Source organism: Periplaneta americana, chromosome 3 (genome assembly GCF_040183065.1).
Source record: "Periplaneta americana isolate PAMFEO1 chromosome 3, P.americana_PAMFEO1_priV1, whole genome shotgun sequence".
Classification (NCBI taxonomy): domain Eukaryota; kingdom Metazoa; phylum Arthropoda; class Insecta; order Blattodea; family Blattidae; genus Periplaneta; species Periplaneta americana.
Window position 1 is genome coordinate 1,124,111 of NC_091119.1, and position 22,835 is coordinate 1,146,945.

At 35.0% G+C, this 22,835-nt stretch overlaps 1 protein-coding gene across 3 annotated transcripts in view; it reads right to left on the reverse strand.

Annotated features, from left to right (window-relative positions):
- Positions 1 to 632: 632 nt before the first annotated feature.
- Positions 633 to 22,835, reverse strand: part of LOC138695744 (gastrula zinc finger protein XlCGF26.1-like) — a 31,629-nt gene continuing 9,426 nt past the window's right edge. Inside the window, exons 2-4 of one of the 3 annotated variants that reach the window (XM_069819902.1) lie at positions 21,539 to 21,694; positions 15,832 to 15,959; positions 633 to 2,834 (exon numbers count right to left, since the gene is read on the reverse strand). In XM_069819902.1, the coding sequence (XP_069676003.1) occupies positions 1,859 to 2,834; positions 15,832 to 15,959; positions 21,539 to 21,694 (1,260 nt within the window). In that variant the 3' untranslated portion in view covers positions 633 to 1,858. Of the gene's footprint in view, positions 2,847 to 12,485; positions 12,698 to 15,831; positions 15,960 to 21,538; positions 21,695 to 22,835 lie in introns of those variants that run through there. The other 2 variants (XM_069819901.1, XM_069819903.1) reach the window with 2 other exon arrangements.

Consider the following 22,835-nt stretch of genomic DNA (forward strand, 5'->3'; position numbering starts at 1 on the left):
GTTTCTTGTATATAAAAACTATAATTTCATGTCAATGCGTATTTTATAATGCCATAAAAATGTTCAGGGATGCTGTACTTTTTTTTTTTTGCGCATTTCTGGCTGAAACCGGCACAATGTTCCATTTTTCGGTTAATTATTGTATTTACTATTCAGGGTTGTGTTACATAACTCACAATTTGTTAATGTAGTAATATTACATTTTTAAAGAAGTAAAATATTGTAACTAAGTACTCTACAATACATTCTTATCTAATGGGTTATTTTTAAAAACCTTTTGCATTCACTTGAATAGCGATCCTAAAACTGGGGATGGAAAACAGGGCTACCGCCACTCGGCGACAAAGCACTGAACTAGAGGAAGTAACGTCACTTTCTCTTCTACCCACTCTGCATGAAGGTTAAATTTCCTTTAAATTTGTCCAGTTTGACGTGGACTCAGAGGTGATATTCGCGTAATGTGGAGGCAAAATATGAGGGCTCCATTTAAGAGAACTCATGCATCATGACAATGCGCAGACAGGCCTGAAACCCTGTCTGAAACCTGTAACAGTAGCTTGCACACAGCATTACATATGATATTGCGAGTTACAGACTAACATAATCATATTAGAATGAGAGTAGAATCAATGTGTAATAAAAAACGCTATTTTAATATCACAATTTTCCAATAACACGAGTAACAGTACAGTCAAATCGATATTTCAATAATTCAGAAGAGATTTGTACATTTAAATTACACCTCAAGATGAAATGTTTATTACTTCCTATAGGTATAATCATTTTATTGAACATCTTGCAAATCACCTAATTTCTCTTTAATGAGTGTTGCTAGAAAGAATTTTACAGTCTTGTAAGCAAAAGGCGCTATAATTACAACAGTAGACGTGGAGGTTACCAGTACTAAACACTATTGAGACAAACTGCAAGATATTATCTATCACACTTCTTGTCTTTTAAATAGTTGTACAATAAAATTATATAAAAATACTTAGAAATCCTAACAGTTCTAGTTCATAGACAATGATACACTAATAACAACTCTAACAAACTACATTCACATAACGTACCAATATGCCTTAAAAATGACCGAGAAACTTTATTCTATTATACGTAACTACATAAACAAGAAAAGAAAAAAGTGCACCTACAAAATCAAGCCATATAATTTCATTAATAGCAAACATGCTATTGACACAGACCATCCAGAATTGAATATTAGCTACAAAGAAATGTCATACATGTACCATACTGAACTATTCCTCTATAAATCTCCAAAATTCTTAAAGAAAAATGTATAACAATAATTTTCAATTCATCCCACTCTTTGGGATAATAAATATATATCTCTCTCTATAAATAAAATGATTATATGAAGTTGTATATTTCAAAAGAAAGTATATTTTTGGTGACGATGTACCATGTCATACAGACAAAGGCACATTTTAGCAATGTTAGGAGAATCTCTCTATGTATTTCACTGTGTTGTCTCAAATAACTGAGTATTAAGATAAAGTAATTCTTTCTCTTACGAAAATCTAACTGTAGTATGACACATCTAAGGAAATTGTCAATGTCTACATAATTTATTAGTTATTGAGTTTACAGTTGTAAAAAAAAACTCCTCTTAATTTCAACATTGCAACTCAAGTCATCCTTTCCAAGAATTCTCCCTGTACCCTCCCACAATGATTAAACCTGACTTACAGAAGCGGCAAGTCTTAACACGGAAACTTATCTCAAATTAGGTATCTTATACCCAATTTCATTTAACTCATTTTCTTCTGTGCAATCACATTTCTAAAAAGATCCCTGAATCCTGATCTATCATGGTAAGAGGAATGATTAATGAAAATATTCAATGAGATTCTTGTTTGTCCTCTTCTTCTGCAGTTTTTGTAGTTGCAGAAATTTTATCTATATTCTTTTCCATTGGTTCTTGGATAGCAGCTTTTACTTTGGCTTTCTTTATCCCCGAATGTGTGGCAAGATGATTTTTCAGATGTATGTTCTGAGAAAAACTTTTCCCACATTCAACACACGTATATGGTTTCACTCCCAAATGTAACTTCATGTGTTCTTTTAACTGACCACTTCGAGCGAAGTGTTTGCCACATTCAGTGCAACCATAAGGTTTTTCGCCAGTGTGAGTGGCAAGATGGTTTTTAAGATGTATGTTCTGTGCAAACGTTTTGCCACATTCCGTACATCCATATGGCTTTTCATGTGTATGTGTACTCAAATGGTTTTTAAGATGTATATTCTGCGCAAATGTTTTGCCACATTCGGTACAGCGGAATGGTTTTTCTCCAGTGTGGGTGCTAAGATGATTTTTTAAGTGAACATTCTGTGCAAAAGTTTTACCACATAAATTACAACCATATGGTTTTTCACCGGTATGAGTACTAAGATGGTTCTTAAGGTGAATATTTTGCGCAAAACATTTACCACATTCTGAACAACTAAATGGCTTTAACCTTGTATGTGTTATTTGATGATTTTTTAGATGTACTGTTTGAGCAAAAGTTTTTCCACATTCTTTACACATAAACGGCCGTTCCCCTGTATGAGTCCGCATATGAGAAATTAGATGCTGCTTCTGTATGAACTGCTTTCCACATTCGATACACACAAATTTCTTTTTTGGGTTATTAGCTTTCATTTGGATGTTGTAGTCATTACCAGAGTTCAAATTCTTCCCGAACATGTGTATATTATTTGCACCATGGATCCTAATATCATGTGGGTCTTGCTTCATAACTTGATCCATCAATACATTACAGGGAGTGTCTGGGTTTTGTCCTTCAGTTAAAGAACAAATTGCAGCTGGAAATCTGTAACCAAAACTATTAGCTAGATTTTAAAAACAATAATTTGCTAGACTTAACTATTAAAGAAATATTGTTTTTTGTATATGTACAGTTACCCTGAAAAAGAATGAGACGATTCTTGGTCGTCGGAAGTTAAAGTTCTACAGCGCGGTTCACTCGATATCGATGTAGAGATACATAACATGACAGATAGTACAAGAATTGTTACAAGGACCACAACAAGGACAAGGACCAGAATAAGGATCACGAAGAAGACTGCCATTTAAGGCCAGGATTTCACAACATAGCTCGAGTCCCAAAATATCATTGCTTCACTGTACCAAATGGCAAATGCCTGCTAAGGGATCTACATTCTGGACTGCTGCTATCACTGTCTTGTCTCGGTAGCTCATATAGTAGCGTGCCGGTTCCATTGTATAACCGAAACGTCTCGTGTTCGATCCCAGGTAAAACTTTTTTTTTATTGAGGTGTAATTAATTTGTTCAGAGTTCCTCGACTGTCTAATTTGTCGAAAAATATGGAATAATTTATGCCCAATTTCTGGGTCTTACAAGTGGGCTGAACCTCTTCAAAAAAAATAAATCTTACTTGGAAGTTAAAAGTATTCTTCCTCAAACAAAAATCATAAGAAACAAAAAGAGACCTGTTAACTTAAAATCTTGTCCACATGCCATCAGCTTCTATTACAGCTCTAAGTCGATCCGGCATGGATGTCACGAGATTGTGGAATAAGTTCTGATCCCCGGCGAGATCTTCCCAGGTGTCAACAACTTGATCCCACAATTCGTCTCGATTTCGAGGGCGTCGGTGGGCATAGGTGGCTATCCTTCTCCTTTTCAATTCCGCCCATAAATTTTCGATGACATTCAAATCAGGTGACTTCGGAGGCCAATTAATGATTTCGATCTCGGGTCTCCTTTGAAACCATCTTTGAATGCTTGCAGCATAGTGCACGGGATGGTTATCCTACTGAAACAGCAATGTTCCTTCGGGAAAACGTTCTCGGGCGGAGGGAAGGAATATATTTTCCAGAATGTGCTCGTAAGTTTCCGCATTAAACCAGCCATCGATGCGTTCTATAACGCCAGGTCCATCGTAAGACATCCACCCCCAACACGATATGCTAAAGCGCCCCGATCTTTCACGTCGGTGCACATAGCGCTGATCATGTCGGAGATCATCCTCACGATAGACACGGACAGGACCTTCGTAATCACTCGAGATGGTTGTTTCGTCGGAGAAAATTACATTTCTCCAATCGAAATCCACTCGATTGGTAGCGAAGGTAAGACGGTCGACAGCTTGTGCTTCCCCCAATATTTCCATTTGCGCAGCCCTCCGGCTCCTAATACCGCGGTTCCTCAACCTGCTGATCACAGTCCGTGAAGAGCCGGGAAAGTTAGATGCTGCTCTTATTTCGTTAGCAGTCAGAAAGGGGTCCTGTCGAACTGTCTCGAATAAAAGAGCATCCTCTTCCAATGAAGAAATCCGCGGACGCCCAGGAATAGGGCGATTTTCGACCTCCCCAAAATTTTGGTAACGATGAACCCATCTCGCGGCTGTACTTCCAGGAACACCGACCAAACGGCCAGCAGATCTAGCCCCATATCCAGCCTCAACTAGAGCTGTAACTCGCTGTCTCATGTCACGTCGGTTCGCCATTACGATGAGAAATGAGAGATGACGATAATACTTTAGTGTAGACAATGACTATTTAACATGATATAGAATTATTGAAATAAGAGGCATCTTGCATAGTAAGAGTTAATAAATCAACCCTAAATTAAATATCTAAATAACAGGATATAACAGGAAGTCCAATTGTTGCGAAACTAATCAAATTAAATCTAATTACATTAAATAAACAAACCCCAAGTTATGACACCACATTGCTACAGCTAAATTGTATGTTATTAACATAAGCATTGAATAGGTCCGTGGTTGTGCGTTGGACGACAAAACCAAACATCGAAAGTTCGAATCTTGCCGAGGAATGTAACTTCTTGCTTTTTATAATGTAAATCAGACTTATAACTACAACCATTCATATTTCTTACATTATTTATTAATATTTATAGCCAACATTGAATTTGTAAAGAAAAGACTTTAGAAATCTCATATGGAATTTGTGATCTGTAGTGACATAAACATAGATTATCTCTCGGAACTTTTCCGTAAAAGTAAATTAAATTCACTCCTTGAAACTGGAAACCTTATTCGTAGGGTCATTTTCCCATAGCATACAAGCTGAAGTAACACAGCCATTGATAAACGTTTTGTACACAGAATTAGACTGAATTCCTATTCGACAGAACCTATAATCAATGGCTTGTCTGACCATGATAAACAAATCCTATGTGTTTCCAATGTCACTGAACAATTTCAAAATATTAATTTAAAAACTAAGAAAGGATCGTAATTGCTGTATCTAGTGATTATTTACATTTAAGTCTACAAAATTATATTGAATTTTTCACTTAATTTCATAATCACTTCAGTGGATGTTCTCCACTCAATGTTGTGAAAAAATTCAAAAGTTAAAACATGTAGATAACGCAGGGACTTCAAAATCTCATGTATTAAAAAGAAGAATCTATATGTAATGAGTTGCAATGTAATGATCTTCATGTTCTTAAATACTGCAAGAAGTACAGTGTAATTTATCAAAAATTATGAAAGAGGGAAATAGAATATATTTGAGTAGAAAAGTACAAAATTCAGATAATGCAATTAAACTTATTCGTAATATTATTAAATTTAAACTTGTAGATATCCTAAGAAAGAAAATATTTTTTCATTAAAACCAATGATTATAAAGTAGAGGATCCCAAATCTATTGCAAATTCTTTTAACGTATTATAGTATATAGTACAGAAATATTATTGACAACTTAAACATTCAAGATTTTGCAAAAGATACTGCAATTGGTTACTTAACAGATGTATTTAATAATTATTATTAATATATGTAATTAGTCAATAACTGCAACAGTGCTTATACATTCAATCATAACATGAATAAAATTGAATGCAAACACGTAGATAAAATAGTTAAAATTAACTGCAGGGGTGAGAATGAAATAATCCAAAGCCATACTTTTAACAAAAATTGTTTTGTGCGAGTGCATTTCTTACACATATGGGAAAGCTATTAATAAATTATTGTAATAATTACTCAACAAATGACATAGCCTAAGGACTCTAAACCTTTGTAAAAGTTTGTCTATTATTATATATTTTTTAAATTTCATTTTAATTGTTAGTTTTTAATATATATGCATTTACATTGTATATATGTGTGTGTATAAATGCATTCATTAGATTAACGTTTATAATATTATAACTTGTAATTTTGTATTGTTTGCGATCATTAACACTTAATCTCAGGACTTTGTAAAACTATATTTCAACGTGACTTAGCTATTTCAACGTTATTTAGACAAAAAAAAATTGCTGTGTAGACTAAGAATCGAACTCGCACTCTTCTACACAACACGCAGAAGTCTTACCGTCTGAGCTATGGAAACGACATGAAAGCTTTCCTTTCTGTGCGGAGTGTCGATCTAGTCATGAAGGTCCATTGTCGATTTAACTACACGATTTATGTATATATTTATCTTTTATTTACGTAATATTATCATATTTTTTGCAGTTTTTTAATTGAATTTCGGAACGATGCTAGTAACAAACCAAATAGCCTGAATTTAAGTAACTCAATATTCGTTATCTTGTGTATCGGTGCTCTGGTCTCCGATCATGTGCAGTGTCTTACATCTGAGACTTAGGAATATTCAATTGTCTCATCCTTTTCCAGGGAAACTGTACAAAGAAATAAATTATGTGGCTGTAACCAAATGGTACCCCTTGTTACAGGGCAGCTCATGGTGTAGCAGACAGCTGACTCAGACTGGTCTTCTACTGCACATGTCGTCAAAAAGTAGCAGCACACTTAATCGCCCAGTATCGAAGAACCAAACAGCTGTTGTGTGTTAATTCATTGTTTATATGCACTTTATATATAATATTGAATTCAATAATATTATTCTTGTATCAGTAGTGTTTTAAAGTGACACATGCCTGGAAGTGCAGTAGCTGGCTGAGCTACAACCGAAAAACAAAAGGAACTGACGAGAAATACTACAGATTTCCTAAAAATGAAGACTTGGCAAAGCAAATAGTTGCATGCTTGTAGAAGAGGGAATAAAGTTAATTTACAGAACGAGTTTTCTCGCATATTACTGAATTTTATACACTTCGCAATTCATTTGCAAAATATACTTTCATTTTAAACTTATTGTCAGATATTATTTATTCCATTGATTGCTTTGAGCAGCGAAAAGAAAGGGAGACAAAAAACTTAGAATTTAATGTTGTTTGAGCTCGAATTTGTTCACTTAGTTTTGAGGACTCAAGTTTCGAAGTATCTTTAAAGCTGAAATTCCTAAATTATGAATCAAAAACAAATTATAGACCTAATCTGAAAGTAGACACTTTACCCAAAAATCGAAAAATAAGTTTCGAAAACTCCAAAAAGGATGTTACATTGAAAAATATCAAAATTAACTAACAGTACAAAGCGACGTGCACTACTTTAATACTTTTATGAAATAATAATTCTACTTTTTAAATGGATGGTGTACTTGTGGATATGGAGGTAGAAGATGTTTTGGAATTATTGAAGCCCCATTTTCCTGAAGTGGTTGGTTCTAAGCTCGATTCTAGGCGCCCAGAGGAGTATGCGTCACTCAAGATTAGTGTTTACGAAGAACATTATCAAGAGGCATTGGACCCTAATATGTGGTTATGGAATGCATGTGTTTGACTTTTTTTTCTGCAAGGTCGGAAAATCAACGCAGATCAGTGCTGAACAATGCTTCGACTTCAGTCAAGAAAGTAAATATTCTAAGTTTGAACATTCAATCTTTAACAAATAAACTCAATGAGATTGAAGTTTTACTTGATAGTGGGAAATTTTCTGCTGTTTTGTATTAATGAACATTGGTTAAATAATTATAATTTTAAACTGACAAAGATTACAGGTTATATTTGTGCTGTTGTATTTTATAGATCCTCTGTTAAATGTGGGGCGTAGCAATTTATTTGCATACCTGTAAGAAATATAAACATTTGGAGGTGAATAAATTTTGTGTCAAAGGGTGTATTGAAGTAATAGCAGTTAATTTTAATATTATAGACTCCCTAAGGGTGAATTACATATGTTTTATAATAATTTGGATAAATTATTAGTTTTTTAACTACTTTTAATTCAGGTGTTTAGTATTATGTGAGGTATTAACATTGATGTATTGCATAATGGGGATTTTGGTAATCTTTTAAGAGCTGCAGACTATTATTATGGTAATTGAGCTTCTACTCGTGGACAGGCTTGCTTGGATAATGCGGTAACTAATTTGCTTTGTGGTAAAACTGGGGTAGAAGTATTGCCTGTCCCATTTTCAAATCATAATGCTCCGGCTATAAAACTACTGGTGAATAATGATGCGGTTAATGACTCCTGATGAAGTTAAGGTGGTTAAGAGATGTTTAAGTCAACTGAATTTTAAATTATTTTTGTCTGTGGGATTGGGATAGTGCATTTGGTAACTCTGTTAATGAGTGCAGTTTTGATATTTTTATGCAAATTTTTAATTGTGATTTTGAATTGATTTTTCCTCTAAAGAGTTTTATAAGTAATAACCATAATGTAATTAGAAGGTCGAATCTAGGCTGGTTTATTGATGAATTGAGATTTGCCAGAGATATGCTTGTTGGCTTACATATTCGTACTCAATGAGCTCTACGGTATGGGTCTAATGGAGAATATTATAGGAGTATGTTTCAGAACTATAAGTTAAAGTTAGTACAGGCCAAAAGAAATTTTAATGTAACAACCATAAAAAAATCCCCAAATAAATGTAAAACCGCACGGCAAATAATGAACTCTGAGAAATCTAGTTAACATCAGTATAAATGATTGTAAATTTAATCCTATTGGGTGAATATTATTTTTTTTTATGAATTCGGTTAAAGACATGTAATTCATCTGTCCCATATAGTGAGTTGGTTTCTACATTTTTAGCCAATATGAATAGACCTAATTGTTTATATGGAAAATTGTTTCAAATGCACAAGTCATTAAATTAGTTAAGGGACTGAAAAATTTCAAGCTAAGGATATTTATGATAATAGTGTTTATGTGAAGAAATATGTCATTCATGATATTGTGGATACTATCACTCATTGTATTAATCAATGTTGGATCAGTGGGGTTTTCCCTCAATCCTTCAAAGTTACTAGGTGGTCCCCATATTTAAGAAAGGACATCCAGCTTTAATGGAAAAATTATCGTCCAGTTTCTATTTTACCAATATTTTCGAAAATTTTAGACAAAATTATGTTTATGTTTATTCGATTTTTTTTACACCAATAATATGTTTAATGATTTGCAATTTTGTTTAAGGTGAGGTCGTTCAAGTATTGATGCTGTACATCATTTGGTTTCTAGGGTTATATATAATTTTTATGTTCGTAAAAATACTATGGCTATGCTTTGTGATTTGTCTAAAGCGTGGCACATGAATTTATCATTGCCAAATTAATGTATTACGGTATTAGAGAAAGGCCTGCCAAGTGTCAACTTTTACAGGTAACATCAGCGTTTTTTTTTATGCTTGTCAGTGTGTCAGCACGCCATGCACATCATTTTTTTTTTTTTTTTTAGAAATTCAAATGAGATTTTTTTTTTCTTAAGATTAACACACTACTTTTCTTTCCGAAGTTTTTGACGCAAAGTCTTTGTTTTGAACAACAGAGGACACTGCTGTCTCCAAATGTTCAGTTGGTATTGGTTGAAGTGTTGATTGTCAGGTAGTTTGGAACAATTTGTACAAAGAAACTAAGTTATAAGGTCTAAAAAAAAATAAGAAAAACTGTGCAGAGTTGTGCAAATTGCCCCACAGCAACGCAACAGCAGAAAAGTATTCGGACTTATTAAACACAGTTCCATTCCAGCACGAAAATGGACAGAACACGGGGGTTTGCGAGATATATGCCATTGTTTACCAATGGTTGCAGCCCTTGTGATGAGATATAATTGAAGTTACTGTACTTTTATAATAATTATACTAAAGTCCAAAGATTTATAGACGTCTCAAGTTTGTTCTCGTTATTTAATACTTTCTGTATGTAATTCATTCATATAATATCGAAATATTAATTTCTTTCGGGAAAAATTATGTCCCACAGAAGAAAAGGTATTTGTTATAACACACATGCAACTATTTGAAGTTCTGCAGATAAAAGGAGGCATTAAATTAACTGTGTGATTATGCATCTATAGTAAAAATTTAGATGACAGAACTCCGGTGTTGCCACTTTTAAATGATCAAAAAGACAATTTGATTTTCCCAAACTATGGGAAAAGTTGAGTAGGAACTAGCACACATTATTATTCAAACACCAATATGGTTAGATTTTGAAGAACAATTTCCCATCGGAATATGTATGATAAGACTTTCTTGTGTTAAATTCTAATGTACCTTGTTTACACGTTGGTCGGAACATGTACTGTTGGTGACTCAGGAGAAGATGAGCACGAAGTGAGAAAAAAGAGTGATTATTAGTTAACGTTACGACAACACGTGCAATACTTGTAGTACTAGTAAGTGGAAACATTATTTCCTCTTATTAATAGTACAAGTATTGCACTATTGTCGTAACATTCTCTATTAACTACACTTTTTCCTCACTTCGCGCTCGTCTTCTCCTGAGTCACTGACAGTAAACAAGGTAAGTTAGAATTTAACACAAGAAAGTCTTATCATACATATTCCGAAGTGATACAGTGTTAAAAGTTGTGTAATCAAGATGTATGAACAATCTCCAACAAGAATCACAAAATTACCGAACCACTTTACACCTCAGCGACTACTGCCTATCTTCAGAAATAGGAAGACGGCCGGCATGAAGACAGTGCAGTCTGAGAGAAAGCATAATTATTGTGTTTCGCAAGTCAGTTGGCTTTGATAAAAAAATATATGCTACTTGTAACTCTTGAAAGTTTCATAAAAATCTGTTACGTAGGAAAGATGTTATTAATTTTGTCTAAATGCATCCTCTATAAAGGGGTAGCAACTCTCATACAATAATTATTGTAATCAGAGTTTGTACACAAAAATATATGCTACCTGAACTCCTGTGCATAAGAATCTCTTAGAAAAAAGAGAAGTTATTAATTTTGCACTTCCTATAAGAGGATTGTTCTTCCCACACAAGTCCTGTACAAAATTTCAGAAAAATCTGTTAGATTGGAGAGAAGTTATTAATTCTGTTCAGCTAGATTTGTGTTTTGGACCACTGTGCACTGGATCGCACACTATTGCTGGAAAACTTAAAACCAAAAGACATTTACTGATTTGTTTAAACATGTTAAAAGAATTTGTACACCAAGTAAGTAAATCACATTGTGACTAAATGTTATGTCATAGTATGTTATATTGTTTTGTACTTACTTCTATTATAGTTCCTTTCAGAACATAAATAGCTAAAATTTCATAACCTCTGAATACAACAGCAATCCAAATATGACACACTCTCCCTAGTCCCAAGAAAATTGTTGTAGCGAGGTTCAACTGTATTCACTCATACATTATGTGGAACTGAAGAAGAACATCAGGAGTTATGTCGATCTTCGAATACCGGTATATGTATTTCTGACGAAGAGCTTCAAATTAAGTATCTTCAATTTATGAGATCTTACAGAATAATTAAATCAAGTCTCAATTATGGAGATAATCTGTGAAAAGTAGTAGTAGTAAAAACCAGTTAACTGCAGGTGTAAGACGTTGGTTGTCATTCCCAAGATGGGCTAACATCATTATTATTGACCATAAAAAGGGCACTGATATGGTGATTGACTCAACTGTTCGATTTGAAGAGCCACTATTAGTACGTGAAGAGAAGAAGCATATTTTGTAATGACCTTGATAATATTTACAAGTGAGAGGTTATTGGATTAATGTTTGGAGCCAGAGGAACAATTTCCAAAGAGACTCTTGGCTTTTTAACAGAAATATAGACTATCCAGGCCATAGCTGACTACATATTGGACTCATTCGGAATTATTAGGTATCATTTATAATCTGTTACGTTTTAAATTATAAATTAAAAGGCAGCTACTGCCAATATATAGCATTTCAAATTAATAAAATTATGTTACTGATCTTACGCATTGTTTGATTAGGAGGCCAATCATATTGATGCCTTAATTGGCGCAGCTATCTAAGCGGATTCTCCCTTCCTATGGCAACATTAAAAAATACATGACAATGGTTTGAAATTATCGAAGTAAAACAAAGAAGGAATGAAACGTAATTCTGAAAAGCAAAGAACGATACGAACAAAATTAAGAATGAAATCAACATTTGAAAACAATATTGCTGTATAGCAATGATATTTCGGTTCTAGAGGAAAGTGATGAAAACCACTATTGGGTCTCACAAGATGAAACCATGAAATATATATTATATAACAGCCGTCTAAAATAGTCATTAGATACTACAGTACATACATAAGAAATCAATGAATTAATGATTAACGTTTTCGGCAATATTTGCCAACTTCAGATCAACGATATAACACATGATTGTGAGACACAGTAATTCATAATTAGTTAGAAAATTCAATAAACAATATATACAAGTTGTACACAAGACAAAATATATGTATGGTTAGAATTTAACATGTTGAATAAGTTAAAAGTAACAAGTTATGTGACTAGCTGCTTTGTATCATTGTGAAACTAGTTGTACATTTTCTTCCAATGGAAGGTATTCACAGGCTGTGGGAGTCGCTTTGGCTGACTTTGACTGTGAAAACAAATCAAGTATTGTAAGGAGCTAATGACGGTTATATGTTTGTTTGAAATTTTATATATGTATATTGCAAGATAGCTCAGTTGGTAAAGCATTGGTGTGCTCAGCCAAAGGTCTCGGAATCGACACCCGGCCCCGGAATAATTTTTCCCTTCAAATTATTTGATTAGCATAGTTCGATATTCATGGATACACAAAAAGGTAAGAAGAGGCTGACACTGCACCTCAAGTCCAATATAATTCTAAACCTGAAACCAAGTGCAGAACTAGCTCTTTTTGGAAGTATACAATAAAATGGGAAAGTGGGGGAGAAAATTGCTGGAGGATATAGAGTTAAGAAAAAAGTTAACAAGATGCCTTTTTCCTGTTCATAGCACCCACCATTCTATTAAATGGTTGAGAGAAAACTTGGTTACATTTTCTTTGTGAGAATTTTACCAACATGGTTTTGGGTTTCTGTTAGAAATTACACCATAAAGTATGCAATTTTTCAAAATACAAAATCTTTTCGGCTATCATGTCTAATAGATTACCTAAGTGAAGTAAGTACGGTTCTCATTGGTGAAAAAATTAAAACTACATAAACTTAACACTACTACCATGTATTATTATGTAATTCCTTTTTTCTATCTTGAATCTTGCATACACTACTTTTAACACTTAAATACAAATGATTGATAAAATGGCAAACTTACTAGTGTTAACTACTCTGATGATGGTGTACAGTATACACCGAAACAGCTGTAAGCCACACGTACTTATATAATTAACACTAATAATCTTAGTAAGCATGGTAAGTTTGCCATTTTATCAATCATTCCTTTTTTCTGTTTTGGGTATAACCAATAAGAAAATGTAAGTGAAACCTGACTAAGATGGAAATGAATATCCCAGAATCTTCTCCATTTCAGAATATTTTCTTGGTCCAAACAGAAAGCACATGCAGATATATTATGTTAATTTTTCTGAATAAAACGGAAACTGGCCAATGTAGAAACAGAAAGCATAACCCCATGTTCATAATGGAATTATTATTCTTTTTGTTTCAGACTGTACTTATGTAGGTATATATTGTATTTTCAAACTTACTCTAAGCATATGTTTGAAGGAAACTCTAAATAGGTCAGAGAAATCAACACAACTTAGGGTTGTCAGTTACCTTGGGTCTAGCAACCATGAGAAAGAGGGATCTTTGAAAACATTTACAGCCTGCATTCTATGCTGTTGGCTCTCCGTATGCCAGGAGGTTGCTGTTCTTCACAAGCAACTATACAGCATTAGTTTTTCGCCTGCTTCAGTGCTAGTACATTGTCGTGTTTCGTGAAAGTGTTTAAGTTGACAAATTTTTAGACAGTAAAATTTGAGAAAGCTTTCTTTAAAATGTAGCGTAAAAATGTAGTGATAAAGCTACAGTGAATGAGAGAAGCAAGTGTCCGACAGATTATGCTACAATTTAAAACACAAATTTATGACAGTTTGAAAAACAAAGAGCGTGTTATGGGTAAGTGACTCAAGTGCATGGGTCATGTAAAAAGAAAACTGAAATGTATGTGATATGAAGAGATTAATGAATTGCTATGGGAGTGGTTTGTGAGTATCATTTCCAAAAAAACATACCAATTTCTCGGCCAATTCTTCAAAGTCAAGCTCTCGAACTAGCAAAAAACTGAGTAAGCCCGAGTTCAAAGTCTTGGATGGCTGCCTGGAGAGTTTCAGGAAAAGGCACAGAATTGTTTGGAAGCAAGTGATGATCTGTAGATATCTGAATGAAAGGGAAAACTTACCACAGTTCTGCAGGGGTTTCATCCCAAGGACATTTATAATGGAGATGAGACTGGTTTGTTTTTAGAGATCTTCCAACAAAATCATTGGCATTGCAAGGGGACAAGTGTAGAGTGGCAAAATGTCGAAAGAGCATCTAACTGTTTTCTTTTTGTGTCAATATGGTGGGAAAATTTCAAAACCTCTGGTTATTGCGAAGGCAGCAGCTTGCAGCTTGATGCAAACAAGCTCCCCGTCATATGGAGATCTTGGATGTCTGAACAACTTTAATGCACAGATGAAGGAGGAGAGTTGACAATGCTGTATGTCATTCCCACACTGATCTATCCACTGTGAAACTGTCCGAACACAAGAAGTGTGACACAGCTAATGGATCAAGGTGCAATCTACACAATGAAAACTCATTACCACAGACTTGTGTTACAGTAGATCATTGCACAAGTGGAAAATTCAAGAAGAACAAATGATGTTGCGAAATCAGTTTCCGTGTTTGATACAGTGAACAACAAAAATAAATTGATCCGGAGACAACAATAAAATGCTTTAAGAAAACAAATGTTGTTCCTGACCTGACAATGTAACATTAACTGAAATAGAGGATAATTTGCAAGCTGTCGGGGAATTCGATATGGATGCAATCATATATATCAGTAATGACAATGATCTTTCTACAAAACAGACTGTTGATCTTGCAGTTGAAATGTTGGAGGATAACCTTGAATCTCTAGATCTACTGCTGCTGATGATAGCAATGAAGATGATGATAATGATGATGATGATGATGATGATGATGATGATGAAGAAGAGGACACCATGACTATTAAAAACTACGTAGATGCACTCAGAAGTGTAAGAGAACTAGAAAAGTTTGCGGCAAATAGGAATTTGGGTGAACTTAGCAAGGCAAGGGATTACAGCACCAAACAAGACAAAGGGTAATGTCACAATCAGTGTAGGAAATACTATGGAAGTGTCATGTTGCGTGTGAATGGATTCTGCAACTCATACCGCAGAATTTATGCAGTAGTAGAGCTCACAAGTGAGTGAATAAGAATACTAAATTTTGTACTGTATTATCTTTTTAATGCATGAACCACTTCATAGAATTATCAAAATTTCCTATCAAACATATGCTTACACATTTCATTTTGAATTCAGTCAATAAAAGAGTTATTTTCTAATTATAACCAAACCTATATACAATACACAATAGCTTCCTATGTGTTTTCAATTTATGAAAATAGCATTTTGTTTGTTGTGCCTGTCTAAAACGGAAAAATAAAAGAGAACCGTTAGTTTCCATCTTGATTAGGTTTTACTGTATTAAAGAAAATTAATAATCTTACTCATGTTCAGCTCCATTATTATCATCTGACGGAAAGTCCAACAATTCAGCTTTCACTTTGACATAAGCCCAATTTTCTGAAGGTTCATCTGATGCCTTTTCAGAGCACTGTTCATCATTTTGTTTATCCTGAAAAGATAAATCACGCTAACATTTAACAGAGTTTTAAATGTTCTGTAAAACACTACAACCATAAAAAGGAATGTTCAATTAAAGTCTGGTAAGTCCAATTACAACAAAACATGGATTAATAGAGATGGCATACTCTCTGAGATGCTCCAGCGTACCTCTCACACTATACACTTACAGATATTGTAGCTACTGTTCAACAATTTCATTACTTCTACTTGATTTTCTGGATGACAGTTGTCTCTCTGTAGCAGAGTTGCTACGTAGTATAAGTAATACTAATTTATTATTATACTTAATGTATTATATTTTACTTTTTCACTTTCTCCTCACCTAAAATTTTCCACCAATTGTACCATATTCTAGATCCGTAATAAAACAATGGAAAAATTCTCAAATGTAACAGGATGCAAATTTTCTCTTCAATTTTGCCATACATAATTTGCAGCACATAATAAACTGCAAAGCTACCAAAAATATCAGATGAAAGTATTCATAACACCACAAACGTTTACTAGCATATTAGAAATCAAATGAAAATAATTCAATGTTCTGAGCATTTGATTAATTCCATTAATTAATTAACTTCATTAATGAAATGGTTAAATCTTTGTTCAAAGTATTCCAAACATGAAAATAACCTATTGGTGAGAAAATATGTGAAGGAACTCATCACCAAATGGAACTCTCTTATGCAGTTATAATTTTCTTCAAATGTTCAGTTGCAAGTTTATAAGGTTTATCTTAGGAATATAATTTTTCATGATCACTTTCACGTGATAATTGTGAACTAAGTTTATAAATACATAGTTGACTAGTTTCAGCTTAGTAGGAGCCATCTTCAGAACTGGTGAGGTCCTTGCATCTTTCGGTTTCTTCAGTTTTTTTTTTTTTGGGGGGGGGGTGCATGTGTGGAGTCAAATAGTGTATTATTTATTTATTTATTTATTTAACCTGGAAGAGATAAGGTCGTCAGAGTATGTGTTTTATGAAATTCAGTTGTGTGTTGAGGACTTGTTGTGGTTGTGTTTTTGTGTGTCTGTATATTTCGTACTATTCTATGTGTTTAATTTTTGGTATTCGGTTGGATATGTAGAATCTCCATGTTTGTGACTATGTTGCTGTAGCTGTGGTTGGTGTTCTGCGTATGTGGATATGTTGTGTCATTTGTTTATGGCTGTGGTACCGGGAGGTGCAAGGACCTCACTAGCTCTGAAGATGGCTCCTACTAAGCTGAAACTAGTCAACTAGGTATTTATGAACTTAGTTCAATATTAACACGTGAAAGTGACCACCATAAATTATATTCCTAAGTGATATAGTATTAAAAGTCGTGTAATCAAGATGTATAATCGATTTTATACAGCTACAGATGTGATTGGGCAATAATTAAATCACTAATAAGCTCTAGAGAAATTGATTCTGATAGTCGCCAAGCAACATTTATTCACAGCACATGACATACCAAAACCAGAATTTCTTTTTTGTAAAAAGCTGCATAACTTAATTTATTACTCATTTTTCAGCATATACTAAGGAGCATTGACAGTTAGTTTTGGACCTTCGTTATAAACAAAATCAAAAGCAGTTGCCATGGAATAGTGGGTGTATCATTTGATAGACAGTTAGTCCTTCTTTGATGATAAAAAGTTTGGCTGGTTCTGTATTGAGAATTTATAAATAAATGTCAAATAAAAAATTGAATTTTTATAAAACTGAGTACTGGTCTGTGATAAAGTACACATTTTTGTAAAGGGTTATATAGAAAGAAAATGTATGCAGATATAGTGCATACATTGAAGAATCATTGTCTTTTGTATGCCATCATAAAAAATAGGGTTGTGGAATTTAACAGAGGAAGAATGGAGAACAAAACGCTGGAAGACCTGCTCTGTGACCACTCTAGAAAATACTGATGCTGTGCATGACATAATTTTGGAGGATCGAGGAACTGGACTCAAACTTGAGACTCCTATGAACATGTCTTCCATTCATGCATCATGATTCGGATATGAGAAAATTATCTGCAAAATGGGACACTGAATGCCTGAATGCTGATCAAAAATTACCTACATTTCAAGTCACTTTGTCACCATTTTGAAGAGGTTCGTCTAACTGTTTGGACCGTGGATAAAATATAGATGCATTGTTACTAATCAGAAACAAAAGAGTGGCAACAATCTGGTTCTTCCCATCCAAAAAAATTTTGCGTTTACAAATTGGCAAGGTAGATCCTAGTATAATTTTTTTGAGCTAAAGTGGAATTGCATTAGACCAAGGTAAGACTGTATTATTCTTCGTCATTAATTAATCTTCGGGGGGGGGGGGGGAAACTGTGGAGAAAGATCGTGGTAAAATGTTCAAAAGTGTGCTGTCCTTGAAAGAGATCGTATCTGCTCACAGGTTCCTGATTTCGTTGAAGAAAATTGATTAAGCTTATTTTGAATTGGTTAACCATCTCCGAAATTACCAAATTCAGCCCCCTCAAACTATCACCTATTTCCGAAATACAAAAGAAACATCCGATGTTTAGTAAATAATTTTGGTGATGATAGGTTCTTGGCAACACTATGCGAGGTTTATCCTGTTTTTAAGGCAAAGTGAATGGATATGGTGAAATTGCTACAAAATGCTTCCTCCACAATAAAATTGACTCTTACCATAATTCTAAGCTGCATTAAAATTCAAACTGCGACAGATATGCATCAAATCGTTTATTCTTTCCCCTTATGTCTGCATGCTCCATGGTTATTTATTTAAACAATAAACTTTAAAAATGATTGATATTTTTTCACATCTTAAGCTTAATAAAACAGTAAAAAATAAAAAGAGAGAAGAGTTGTTCTTTCTTCAATTAATACAACAGAAGTTCCACACCCTAACAACTACGAGAACTGTAACTATGGGACAAATTTTCCCATTTCTCCTATCTCTTCATTTCATTATCACCACACTGACCAGTTTTTTCAGTACAAAAGAGTCGTTAAAAACACAATCTATATAAACAAATTCAATAAGTACAAAAGTTTCTTTTCACTAATAAGGACAATTGATTTCCTTCATTCTGTCTTATCACACTCTTACGAATTTTCAACAATAACACAATCTTATTATTTGATTTAATAATAATAATGAGAATCAAGCAAAATATGCATGAAGCTAGAATCACTCATTGCAAAATCGTGTCAGAGAGACTGATCTTCGTGTGCACCACATAGCATGATATCTATCACAACTCTTCAGGCATAGTTCACAAATGCAGTCTTCTGCCGGCAGGTGGAAGGTCTTTGTCCTACATAGTTTGTGATGGAATCCATGGACCGCGAAGCGGGTCATCGTGTGTCTCAGCTCGTAGCCCGCGGCCATCCATTCTCTTGTATCATCGCATCTGTGATGTAGAAGTCACTCCAGATTTGCAGTCGTTTTTCTTCTAATTCTCTCACTGTCTCTTCGTATGCCTGTGTGGATGGTAGCTGCAGTTCCTCTAAGTAGAATGGCTCCCTTGCCAGCTCATACGTAAGTCGCGACGGCGTGTATTTCGATATGCACAGGACTCTTTTGAGGTACTTTGCCTTTACTGCTTCGATTGCCTTGAGGTTGCTTCTATTCAGGTGTTCCCATATGAGTGTTATGCCATATGTAACTATTGGTGAGATTTTGGCGTGAAACAGCTTTAATGCTGATTGCACAGATATCTGTCCCAGATGACTGATGTCATTCGTGGCTCTAATCGCAGCAATTGTTTTGGCTTTTACATGTAGCGTGTATGTGGTTCCTGTGGTCTGAAAAGTTATACCTAGGTACTTAAAGTGATTCACTGGAAGTAGCGGTTCCCCTTCTAGATACAGTATGTAATCTGCTGCTGGCCTACCTCCTTTGTGGAAAGTCATTGTCACGGTCTTCCGCGGGTTCAGGTGCGGGCCCAGAGCACTAGCTTGTTTAGAGTTTCCTGCAGTTCTATCTTGCACGTTGATGTGGCAACCATGTCGTCTGCATACACGTACTGTACATGTTTGCATTCTCCGCTGGTAGAGTTCAGACAATGTCAGCTGTCACTATATTAAATAAAAGCGGACTTAGGGGGTCGCCCTGGAGTACGCCATTTGTTTGTTCGATTGGCTCTGATAACATTATACCATCATCGATTTCAATTTGATTGTTCTGTAATATATTCCTGATGAGGCGGGCGATGTAGTGTTCCCTTCCGATCATTGCGTCCATTTTTGACACTAGTGTTTGTCTGTTGATGAGGTCAAAGGCCTTGGTGTAGTCAATGAATAGTGCATAGAGCTTGCCTTTTGGATATCTGAGGGCGTCTACAATGTCGTCATGCAGGTATTTCGCGGCTTGTGTTGTCGATCTGCCTCTCCGGAATCCGAATTGCAGTTCCGGGATTTTCGTATCCACCAGGGCTGTGAGTCTCGAAGTCATGATTTTTGTGAAGGTTTTGTAAAGACTGCTTTGGAGAGCTATCCCTCTGTAGTTGTTTGGATCTCCTACATCGCCTTTCCCTTTGTAGAGCATCCTTACTTTCGATTTTCTCCAGTTGTCTGGTATACACCCTTTCTTCAGGCATTCCGTCATGAAGGTTGCCCATACTTCTACGAGTATAGGAGCAGCTTGCTTGAGATGCTCATTGAATATACAGTCTGGACCCGCGGCTTTTCTTTCTTTCAATTGTTGAAGCGCCTCTAGGATGTCTTCCTTTGTGATTGGTTCCCGCTCTTGCGAGGGACTGGTGTCATTCGTAGGCCTGGTCTCCTTATGTTGGAGTACCTTGGTGAGATGTTGTGTCCACAGCTCTATCGGTATGTTCCTCGGGAAGTGGGGCTGCTTGGGTCTTGATGCTTTGAATGGATCCTTCTCTACATCCTCAATCATTTTCTTTTCCCCTCATGACTGAACTCCTCCCTAGTTCTCTTAATGAGCTCTTTGTACTCTCTTCTTTTCACGGCATAATTCTTGAGCTTGGCTTCTGATTCATGAACTTTTGCTTCATGTAGTGCAGCTATTGTCTCTTTCCTTTTCCTGTAGCATGTCTGGTTGAACCAGGGTTTCGCTCTTCTGGATTGTGGAGTGGCTGGTGTGGTAGCTTCCCTAATGCAGTTTTCTATGGCCGCCAGGGCTTCATTGGGGCTGTTACTTTGTATGGTTTGTATTATATGCTGAGTGTTGGTTTCTTGTAATTTCGACAAATTTATCTCCCTTGATCTGCGGACTCTTTTGTCAGTTGTCTCTTCCCGTGATGCCCTGAATTGTATCACAGCTTTTTCTGGTAGGTGTTTCCGCTCAGTAACATTTGAAAGTACGTTGTGAGATATGTGTTGCATCCCGTTGTTTGATTTAGGTATGTACTATGTACGGGCACCTACTTATTTTCCTTCATGCAATCCTTGATTTACAAGATTTTAAAATAAAATAATTTAATACATTAAGGATGGGGTATTGGATTTTCGTCTTTCCTGTAGAAATATGATGCCAGAACGAATCAAGTTTCATTTTTACATTCTTCAAAATATCAATGTGTTTAACTGTATGTATAAGTATATGATTCAAACTAAAACAACTTTTACTCTTACCTCAGAAGATTCAGACTGCTGTAACCTCTGATTTTTTAGATACTCTCGAAACGTTGCATCAGAGATTTCACACTGCTTTTTAAAATTATAAGATACATTAACTTGATTTACACATTGACGACAAACATGGGTTGGAAGCCCATCAAATAGATCCACCTAGAACAAACAATAAAGCATACATGTACAATTGAGAACAATTCTACAGTATATAGAATGGATAAAAACTAATCACTTTAAATTATTATTATAAAGCAGCAACTACAAAAGAAAACGTTACCATATTTGTATGGACATGTCACTCTACTCATAAAAGAAATTTTCACACCCACAATATTACTCACTTACAAATGGCATTCAGAGAACCAGAAGGTTCGTTGCCACCTTCGTATAAGCCCGGCACCAATCCCTATCCTGAGCAAGATTAATGCAGTCCCTGCCATCACATCCCACCTTCCTTAAATCCATTTCAATATTATCCTCCCATTTCTGTCTCAGCCTCCCCAAAGGTCTTTTTCTCTCAGGTCTTCCAACTAACACTATATGCATTTTTGGATTCATCCATACGTGCTACATGCCCCCCCCCCCCATCTCTAATATCTGGATTTAGTTTTGCGTTACTATACTAATCAGACTTCAGATGCATACAAACAATTGTTCTTCCTCTGACACATATCATCAAGTGAGATGTACTGCCTGTACATATCAGCCAGAAATTCAATCAGAGGTATTACTGAAGGTATGGATGACAAAAGCAAAACAGCTTGTACAAGATCTGACTATTCTAATAGAAGAAATAAAGGAGAAAAGTTCATCCTCAACGAAACAAGGAAAATTAAAGTTATTGACTTTAGCAACCAAAAGTTGGACAATTGAGAAAACTACTGCAGAATTTTCTGTTTCAAAATACATGATAAACAAAGGTCAGGCTCTAAAAAAAAAAAAAAAAGACAATGGATTCTTGCTGAGTCTGCAAAACATCTGGATAAGCACCTTTCAGAACATATTGTGCTTGACGCTACATCATTCTTTGAAGATGATGAATTTTCTAGAATTTGTCCTGGCAAGAAAGAGTATGTTTCAGCCAAAACTCCTAATTCAGGAAGAATATAAAGCCAGAAGAGATTACTACTTGTAAATCTTAAGCAGTTATATTTGGAATTCATAAAACACATCATTCAACTGTAAAAATAGGATTTTCCGAATTGTGTTCCCTGCGTCCGAAATGGTAACAGCAGAATCCAAGAGTAACATTCTGTGTGTGTATGTGAGTCTCACCAGAATTTGAAACTGATGGTTG